General features: G+C 35.2%; 1 protein-coding gene across 1 annotated transcript in view; it reads right to left on the bottom strand.

The window, feature by feature from the left end:
* ASXL3 (ASXL transcriptional regulator 3) overlaps nucleotides 1-10,756 on the bottom strand; it is a 178,098-nt gene that overhangs the window by 68,382 nt on the left and 98,960 nt on the right. Inside the window, exon 8 of the mRNA XM_007455171.1 lies at nucleotides 5,085-5,248. Within this exon, the coding sequence (XP_007455233.1) occupies nucleotides 5,085-5,248 (164 nt within the window). The remainder of the gene's footprint in view (nucleotides 1-5,084; nucleotides 5,249-10,756) is intronic.

Genomic DNA, 10,756 nt, shown 5'->3' with positions numbered 1-10,756 from the left:
AAAATTCAAAAAAAAAAAAAAAAAAAGAAAGGAAGACAGAGGCATCCTTTCTCTTGATGCAGTAGTCCATACGGGGATTAGTCTCCATATACAGCCTCCTGGAGCAAAGCAGAGTAAAGAAGGTGGAGGGTGGATCTAAAGGAACAAAGAAAAGATGTCCCGCTTACTCCCCAGTGACTTCCTAATGTCCATCTGAGACACTTGCCTGTACATAACCTCCCCATTGATGATCTCTCATGGATTTGCTATTTTCTATCTATTCCCTGGATCCTCCCATACCCTTTCTAATACTTTCTTACAAATATATGTATTCCTTTGGGATGGCCATGATATCTCACAGTCTCATCAAATCCCATAGCTGACAGTATAATCTACGTAAATTTTAATCACTAATTCCATCTTCTCCAGTCACAAAACCTGAATATATATAGCCATCTTTGGACATTTCATATAGTTTATAGAAGCATCTCAACCCAACGTGTTAAAAACCAAACTCAAGGGCTTCCCTGGTGGCGCAGTGGTTGAGAGTCCGCCTGCCGATGCAGGGGACGCGGGTTCGTGCCCCGGTCCTGGAAGATCCCACATGCCGCGGAGCGGCTGGGCCAGTGAGCCATGGCCGCTGAGCCTGCGCGTCCGGAGCCTGTGCTCCGCAACGGGAGAGGCCACAACAGTGAGAGGCCCGCGTACCGCAAAACAAACAAACAAACAAACAAAAAACAAATCAACACCTACCCTACTACAGTGGACATGAGAGTTGACTTCTCCCCCACCCTCCATTGCATAGCCTCTAATAGAACTTCCTAAAAAGCAGATTTCTAAAGTTTTCCTGACATCTCCACAGTGCACCATTCTACTTCAGGAGCTGATGAGCACTCTAAAATTCAGGAATAGGTCTGGTTGCTTTAAACCAATTTGCATATTCCACTTCCTCAGCTACAGTCATTGTTTAAGAAATAGTCACTGTGATCTACTGATACATAGTATCATTCGTGTGACTCAGGTTTATCTTTGAAATACTGGGACAGAAGTATTTTCCCCATGAATGTGAACTAATAGGCAAATACCCATTTTTTGATTCAGGTAGCCATCCTACTACAAAGGGATTCAGGTTTAGAAGAGTGCCAACAAGGGAGAGATTTTTTAAAATGAATTCATTAAACACAGTTAAATGGGTCCTTGATAATAACTGAATTCCAGGACCAGCAACCAGAAGCCCACTCTAACCTCCATCTTATAATCACCTGAGCCAATAAATCCCCTTTATATTTAAGTCAGTTTGAGTTCAGTTTTCTGTTACTTGCAGTATAATGTGTGGAAAGCAAACTTAAATATAAAACTAGTTGTGACAATGTTATAAAACAACTAGAAGTATGTAAAAAATGTAATCTAAGATAAACAGACCTCTAGAAAAAGAAAGAAAAGTACAAATATAGAAAAATAAAAAATACAGGTTGGCTTAATGATAGTTGGCACTGGCAAGGTATATGGGAAACCTAGCTTCCCTTATTTTAAAGATGTAATAATGAAATAAGCCTTGGCTTCATTTGGCCCAGAATAGGAGAGCCTGTAGGACTGCTTCAGGGGAGAAATCAGGCAGAAACCTGGGGTAGTCAAAGGAGGGAAACGAAAAAACTGGGAATTTCAAATTTTGTAAAAATACGTGAAAACAAGCTTTTGTACAAGTGAAAGTCACAGGTATTTCACAGAATTACAGTACCTTCCACTTGCTCAAATAAATCTTTGTAATCAGATCCACATTTCCATGCCTTTCCTACTCATTCTGGCCTAGAAAATGGTGATGTTCACCGACTTTTGGGTTTTTATAAACTGAAGTGAAATAGACCAGTTTTGGAAGGTTGTTTCATCAAGTTGCCTGTTCCTTTCTGCTGCGAGATAGGGTTGAGCTCAACTCTAGCAGGGCCCGGAGAAAGAGCTCTCAACTTCTTGATGTCAAATGCTGATAGGCCCACAGAGCCTTCCTGTCCTCCCAAGTCACCCTAAATAAAATCTCCATTTGCCTTCCAGACCATCCCATAGGCAGTGTCATTTATTCCCACTCTTCTGGGTTGAAAATATGCCGGGAATTCAGTCCTTTCTTTTCTTTTCCAAGGCCAATGTCTAAGGTCAGACTCTTATCTCTTATTTCAACTACTGTGACTGTCTCTTGCCCAGTCTCCCCGGGTCTTATCTTTCTGCCTCTCCAATACATTTTTTACAGAGCTACTGGCTCCTAAGAGAAAATAATGACAATATGTTATTTATCCTTGGGATCTTCTGCCCTATGTCCAGGCACTGAAATATTTATTTAAATTATTTTATGTATGCTGTTTCTCATTTGAGAAATCTCTGACGGTGCCCACTGGTTTCAGAAAAAGTTAAAAGAGCTTAATCTGCAACCAGGGTCATCGAGGTTTAGACCATATTACCCTTTAGCACAGCACCCTACCACACACACAGCAAGTCTGTGTAAGTGACAGGCTCTCCCTCTGTAAAATTCACTTTCCCTTGGCTCTACTTACAAAACACCTATTAGTCCTTCAAGGTTCAAGTTAAGTATCTGTTCCACCATAAAATCTTCTCCAATACTACTTTCAGATTAAAGTTCTTCATCCTTCGTGCCTTCTGAGGACTTTATATTTCTATTTGACATTTATGTTACTCTGCCTGGTCTTATACTAAATTTGGTATAGATCTATCCAGTTATCAGACTTCTTTCCTAGTAAAGAGGAAACTGTATTTCAGCAAGAGGTTGTCTTTCTCCTCCGTCTGTTATTCCTCTGGAAGATTCATTCCTGAAGCCTCTGTATTTAGCACAGTATATGCAGCACATAATACATGCTCAGTAAGTATTTCTTGAATAAATGATTTCCCAATGGACTGCATGTTCTTTGAGAACAGGGATTGTGCCTTATTCATTTATATTTCTCACAGTGACTGGAAAAAACTGAGTAACAGAAACTGCTACAGGTTGAATTCAATATTAGGCTTATTGAGACTGCCTCCTGGGTTCCTGAAATATCTGGCTAATCCAAGGACAATTTGTCATTTCTTCTTTCCAAGAAGATTTGAGTACTTTATACATGCCAGATCTTATTCCAGGATCTGGAGGTACAACTGTAAACAAGACAAACCACACATATGTTGAAGTGCAGGCAATAGTCACGTAGCTAATAAATCCACCTCCCCCTGCCAAAAAATAAAGTTTTTCTAAACACCTGAACTCAATCCTCAGTCACACCAGCTTGAAACCCAAGAATGATCAGGGGCTTCTCCCTATACCTTGCTTCAAGTGTTATTTGACAAAATGTAAAATTGCCACCACTGGATGATGGTGCTAATGATGATGGTGGTGATGAGGAAGGTGACTGCATGGTCCTACCCCTCTTCAAGTTCAATGCTATTCTCCAAATTCAAGCCCTCATTCTGCCTTTTGGAATAACTAAAATTGCTTCTAACAACACTTTCATGCTTCCCATCTCTAACATTCCCTTTTCAGTATTGCCAGGATAATTTTCTTAAAAAGCAGTGATCTTATTACATTATAGCTCTGTTCAAAAGCCCTCAGTGTCTTTGCACTGCAAACACAGCGTGGACACTGTTTAGACTCCTTAGCTTCACACTCAAGGCATCTTCCAAAACTGACTTCTAATTTGTCTTTCCAGACTCATTTGCACTGTTGTTCCTATAATCCAGACTCCCACAAAATTAGCTTTGATTTGGTATCTTTGAATCTTTCACATAAAATACATCTCCATCTATTTTAATTCAAATTCTGCCTATACCTCTAGGCCCAATTCAAGGATCTTATATTTGTCTCTGATTTTTTCCCTTCTACATATAAAAGCTCAGTTTACTTTGTGCTCTCCCCCGCTAAGCTTACCTGTTTTTACCTCATATTTTCATTATTCAGGAATATAGCTTCCGTATCCAACTAGAGTGTATTTAATCATTGATTCAATAAACATGCAACAGGCACTTACTAGTAGATATTTCCATTATTCCAAAGCACCAAACATGTATTATATTCATAGTAAATACTGAACAAATTTTCAAACAAAAATGTACTCAAAATCAAAATAGTATTTTTCTAAATATGAACAATAATCTCCACCAAAGAGATACATAAGAATGATAGAAGATAGCAGCTTATCCAACTTTAAGTATGTATGAAAGGGTGGGTAAGTTAGGAGAAAACAGAATCAAATAAAAAGCTAAGAAAATTTATTCAAAATAATGTGGAAATATTGAATCAATCTTGCCCATTTCAATTTATGGATGTACCTGTCATTTTGAGATGCAAATTCATAAACACATGCACATTATGTCCATCAGCTGGAAACTATATACAGTGTCAAAATTTATTGAAATGAGAATCACAAGGAAATGTAACAGTTTTGTGAAATTTAATAAAAGTTTATGCGATGAAATATTTTTTTTCTTTTCAAAGGAAACAGCTTTAGAAGATGATTGATGCCTGCTATTATGAGTCTATATTTGTATTTCCTTATTTTAGAGGCTTTTAAAAAATACAAAAATACACTTAAAGCATTTTTAGTTATACTAAAAAAAAAGATAAAAGGTGATTATTTATAGGCAATCATATTCACGATGATAGACTCTCAGAAGCCAAATCCAAACATAAATTTTAAATGGTTTAAATGGTTTTTGGAAAGAATTGAGAATGAAAATATTTACGTAATTTCTTAGAAACCCTGGCTTTTTATTGCTGCACTTCAATATTCCCTCGGGGCAAAGGGGAAGGTACTTCAAAGATTTATTTGATACTGGAACATTTGATTTCTTTGTTTTTCCTTCCCAATGTAGGTAGGTCTGTTGTTTTCACTCTATGGCAATGTGCTGTATTTTAAAATTTGAATTTGCTCACTAGTGATAATGAAAAATGAGTCTGTTTAGGCAGATTAAGCAAACACACCAATGCTAGCATTTAAGTATATAAATTACATAAATATACTAGATTATTAGAAAACTATCCATCCATGTATCAGTCATCTTCGATAACAGACCTGCCAGTTCATAATAATATAACTGGTGACTAATACCAAATGTCTGAAACTTCTACTTACCTGCCTATCCACTTCTGGGAGCAAAAGCAGGAGGTATTGTTGAAAATGCTGAGGTAAGGAAGCAAACGTATGTTTATTTATTAATGCCCTCAAGTTAGTGTTGACAAGAATAGATCCCGGGGTTTCTATGTCAATATCCTCAGCTTTGGTCCATTTCAAGTGTCCTGTGATAAATAAGCAAGAGGTATGAATTCACTATAGATTGGGAAAAACATGCACCTGTACACACACATATGTATACTGACTATATATATATATATATATATATATATATATATATATATATTAGATAATGTATTTAATTCTATCTCTTTTAAGGATGATATTTCAGAATGAAATCTCCAAAGTTTCTTTGGGTTTCTATCTTGCCTTAGTTGTCTTTAATTTTCATAATGTCTACTTCACTCAATACCATCTGTATTTTTAACTCAAAGTAGCACCAGGTCTAGATAAAAAAGTATTTTAATTACGGTCTTCCAATTAATCAGAATCCTCAAAAACTTTAGGAGCATAAATGGTAACAACTACAGTTTTTGTAGATTCTATAAGACCTGGATCAATGATAACAATAAGAGTGCTGTTAATTTTAATAGAGATAATGAGAGCATTATAGCTGATAGCTGTGTGCTCCCCAAGTGTCATGCACAGCACTAAGCACTGGAGTATTTTAGAAGATTCCTATTCAGGGTAATTTAAGGGTAATACTTTAAAACAGCAATCCTTTATAAAAATATTAGCTGTGAGGCCTGAAATGCCAGTATGCTTTGTAGGATAATTCTACAACTCAGGTACAATGACCTCCAACAGACGGCTGTATATAGAGCTCACAATTCGAAATTATGACACACAAGGGAAAAATCCACCATAAGGGACAGTCAGCTGATGCATCAAACAGAAGAATTACCACTCTCAGTTGCTTGAGTTAAGAGAATCACTTGAATGTGATTTTAATAGAGTGTGATTTAAATCAAGGGTCAGCAAATTAATGCCCATGAACTATATCCAGTCCAGTGGCTGCTGGTAAATAAACTTTTACTGGAACATAGACATGCCCAATTGTTTAGCTACTGTCTAGATGTGCCTTCGCACTACAATGCTGAGTTGAATAGTTGTGACAGAGATCACATGACTCGCAAAGTCTACAGCATTTACTCTCTGGCCCCTAACAGAAAAACTTGCTGTCCCTTGTTTTAAACAATAGAAACAAACAAACAAAAAATAAACTCATTATGAAAAAACAGGACACTGTAATTTTAAAAATAGGCAGATTTGAAACAGAAACAGATAGAACTTCCAGAAATGAAAATTTAGTTTAAATTTTTAAAAAATATTCCATGGATACAATGAAATAACTATTGAATAAATATAGAGTTGATGAAAATATCTAGAATGCAGCATTAAAAATGATGAGTCAAAAAAGCAGGATAGAGAAAAAATAAAGGGAATGGAATAAGCAGTCAGGATGCACATTTACAGGAGTCTGAGAATGAAAAAACACAGCAAATGGCAGAGAGGCAATATTTGAAGAGCTAATGTCTGAAAGTTTTAGAACTGAAAAAATGATAAGAGTCCTCAGATAAAGCAACATACCAAATCTCAAAAAGGATAAATACCCATTCCTCCATCCGATGTGTTGAAATAGCAAACCATCAAAAATAAAAAGAATACCTTAAAACAGTTTTGAACAAAAATAGATTACCTCCAAAGGGATCACAATAAGACACAGGAAACTTATCATCAATAAATTACAGATGACAATGAAATATCTTCAAAGGGCCAAAAGAAAAGAAGCATTGATCTAGAATTTTGTTAATAATAAAGTCCCTTTAAATGGCAATGATATTAACGATATAAGAATATTTTCAGTATCCAAAATGGAAACTATCCCTTAGAGAATCTTGCTGAAAAAGTACTAGTGGATGTTCTTAACAAATAAAGAAATTAACTCAAAGAATGAATGAGTGGGCTGCAGAAGCAATGACAAGCTAAAAGATTAACAGACTTGAGTAACTCCAAATAAACATTAACAGTGAAAAATAATACTAACAACTAATGAGAATTAAAACAAAATGGAAAAAAAAAAAAACCCAAAAAACAGGAGACAGCAATTGCATGAGAGATGGGAAGGTGTGACTGAAATGAGAACACCATATAACCCTGGCACTGTTTGGAAACAGGAGAGATACTGTTAGTTTGTTAAAACTCTATAGGTAGTGTCCTTCTTTGTTTCTTGTAAGAGTCTTTATTTTAAAGTCTATTTTGTCTGATAGGAGAATTGCTACTCCAGCTGATTTCCATTTGCATGCAAGGGATCGATCCAAGAAGAAGATTTAACAATTGTAAATATTTATGCACCCAACATAGGAGCACCTTGATACATAAGGCAAATGCTAACTGCCATAAAATGGGAAATCGACAGTAACATAATCATAGTAGGGGCCTTTAACCCCCCACTTTCACCAATGGACAGATCATCCAAAATGAAAATAGCTAAGGAAACACAAGCTTTAAGTGATACATTAAACAAGATGGACTTAATTGATATTTATAGGACATTCCATCCAAAAAACTCTGTAGGTAGTCAATGGGAGAAATGGAAAGGACTTATAACTTCCAAATAAATTCATGGAAGGAAAACTCAATCACATGAAGGCATAAAAGGAGAAAAAAAAAATTTGATTAGGTCCCCAACACAGTAAAAAAATACAAATGGATTTCATATTAGATTTTAAAAGTAACACAATCTGATTATATACTGCTTTACAAGAGATATACTTAAAATAAAAATCACATAGAACAGAAGAAAATGAGGAGATAAACTAAGACATACCAGGCAGACATTCAAAACAACAAAAAAAGCAATACTACAATATTAACATCAAAGATAAACAAAGGTTAAAAAAACCTTATTGGGGATAAGAAAGTAATTCCTTGAGTATAAAAGGTATAATTCACTGGAAAGATACAATGACCTAGAGCCTGCATCCATTTCAACAGCATAGCATTCAAAATTTAAAATTGAGAGAATTAAAAAGAGAAATTGGCACTACATAATGCCAGTGGAACATCTGAACATATTTTACCAGACATTGAGATAACAAGCAAAAAACTTGTCTTATGAATACCAAGGACTTTAAAAACTCAATAATCAATCTTAAACCAACGTATTTAACATAGGACACTGCACTGAGCCCTTAAGAGAAAGCAATTTTTTGGTCAGCACTCAGGAAACAGTAAAGAAAACAAAAAAACAACAAAAAATACCAAAACCTGACCACTGAGTCTCAACAATACTGAAGAACAATATAAAACCTCATCTCTCTGTACACAAAGAAGTAAAATTAGATACCAATAACAGAAACATAGCAACTCTCCAATCTTCCCAGACTCATTATATATTTGGACATTTGGAAGTACACTTCTAAGTACCTCACGAGTTAAAGAAATGTTTTGTAATGGAAATTACAAAATATTTACATTCTAAATGATAATGCCAAAATTTGTAAAATGCAGCTGAATTTGTTTTAAAAATAAATCGTGTATATTCGAGAGTAGAAAAAATATTGAAATTCAAGAGTTAAGTGTGCAAATCAAGAAGTTAATGAATGAACTATAGAATAAAAACTGGAGAAAGAAGAAAGGAGAAAGATTGTAAAGAATAAGAGTACACATTCATGAAACAGAAAAGAACAAAGACCATCAAGAACAGAAAAAGGATTTTTTTAAGACTAATAAAATAGGTATAAATCTAGCGAGAGATGGCATAAATAAACATGAATAGGAATGAAAGGTAGGCACGTAATTTGAGATACAGTATAAATATACAAGGCAAATAAAATTATAATTAAAATTTGATTTTAAATAGTATAATACGCATAAAAATCATACTACTATGACTTTAGCCAATATCTTTGAAGACATAAAGTATTTCAAGTTTGCAAATTTTCAAACTATATTAAAAATAGCAAACCTCAGTAAATTTGTGAAAACTTTTGTAAAATAAATAGACAACCCCTCCTTCCCCACATACATGCACAGCACATATTACAAAAGCTCTAAAGACGAATTTTACCAATCCATCAAGGAACTCTCCCACCACTCATTTTATACTTATTCCAGTGAATACGTAAAGAAAGCTCTTCAGTTCACTTTATGAAGTTAATATAACTTTTATTCCAAAATAAGGACAAACAAAGACAATATGAGAGAGAAAATCTGTTGGCCAATCTCACTTATAAACACAAAAAGTACAAAAATTTTATCTATTTTTTTTGCCCAACAAACTCCTAACATTTGTTAGGAATGAAGTCAAGGTGACAGGTATATAGATCTATGTTTTATTAGCATCTGTATTTTTGTATATGTTTCAAGTATTTCACAGGGAAATAAAATAGACTACAAGAAGAGAAGAATTAGGAAGAAGCTTATTTCCTCAGCAGAGAAGGCAAAGGCAAAACCTAGAGACAGAAATGTTGAAAATGCAGGAAAGGAATTTGCTTAATGCTTACGTATGGCCGAAATACTCTCCATAGGAGGGAGTTGAGGTCATTTACCAAGAGTAACTTTGGGAAGGAGTATTGGGGAAATGAGAAAATCATAAAATTTTAGAAACACGTATTATGGACAATGTGAGAAGTGGAACTTATGTTGCTGGTTACTATTTGGTATGGTTCAAAATATTTAAGGGTATCGGGAAAAAAAAAAACAAAACTATATGCCTCTCTAAATGTTTTATGACAAAGTCAAAAGAAGATCTATTTCAAAGATGTCCATCTAAGCAAAATTATGTTTTATAATTTTGGAACAAAGACAGAGCAGATGAACTTACTGCTAAATTTGTTGCCACACAGGATGTTTAATTCCATTTTAATTATCCTTACATATTTACTCTTAATTGGCTTAAGAACAAGCTCATTATATCTGATTGTCTTATCCCATTAAAGCTGGTACCTCATCTCCCTACACTAAGCAGAGGAAGAAAAGAGGTAGTCATTTTAGTGTCTAATTCCTGGACACTAGAGAGCATAAAGTAGCTGAGGTCTGGAGAAGTAAAGAAGCAAACAATTGCCGAATTGCCACAATAAGTGTCTGTGCTATAGAAGACGACACTTTGTAGTCATAATAAAAATCACGGGAAAGTGTCTGACCAGGATCAGGGAAATTATTATTTTGATCAAAGGGAGTCGAAGAGCACCAATCTGAGTAAAGGCTGCAGACTTTGGAGACCTTGCTGGCTTAAAGCCTCCTATTTGCCAGAAGGGAAGCCACACAGTATTTGTGCATAAAATGTGCACACAAGATGCACTCACATACACTCACACAGAGGGAAGGAGCACATGAAAGAGGCAGACCAAGGCCTTTGGTTGCAAGAGGAACTGCCCAAAGAAATACAGAAAGAGTTCAAAATGAGAGTTCTTCGTTGTCTCAAAGAAATTAGAGACGAATGGATTCTGAGAGAGCTCAGAGAAGAGAAATAGGCTTTCAAAGAGTAAAGTCTAAGGAAAAAACATTATCACAGGGCAAAATCTAATCATCTACGACATAAATCCAAGTGCCCTTTACAAATGAAGAAATTGTGTAAACAGTCTACGGGGGAGCACTGAATCCATTACCATATAGTACCAAGGGGTTAGTGAACTATGGGGATTATGGTAAAAAAAAAAAAAAAAAAA

Source organism: Lipotes vexillifer, unplaced genomic scaffold, assembly GCF_000442215.2.
Source record: "Lipotes vexillifer unplaced genomic scaffold, Lipotes_vexillifer_v1.1 scaffold90, whole genome shotgun sequence".
Lineage (NCBI taxonomy): Eukaryota > Metazoa > Chordata > Mammalia > Artiodactyla > Lipotidae > Lipotes > Lipotes vexillifer.
Note: the sequence above shows the minus strand (reverse complement) of the source record. Positions and strands in the feature narration are given on the sequence as shown.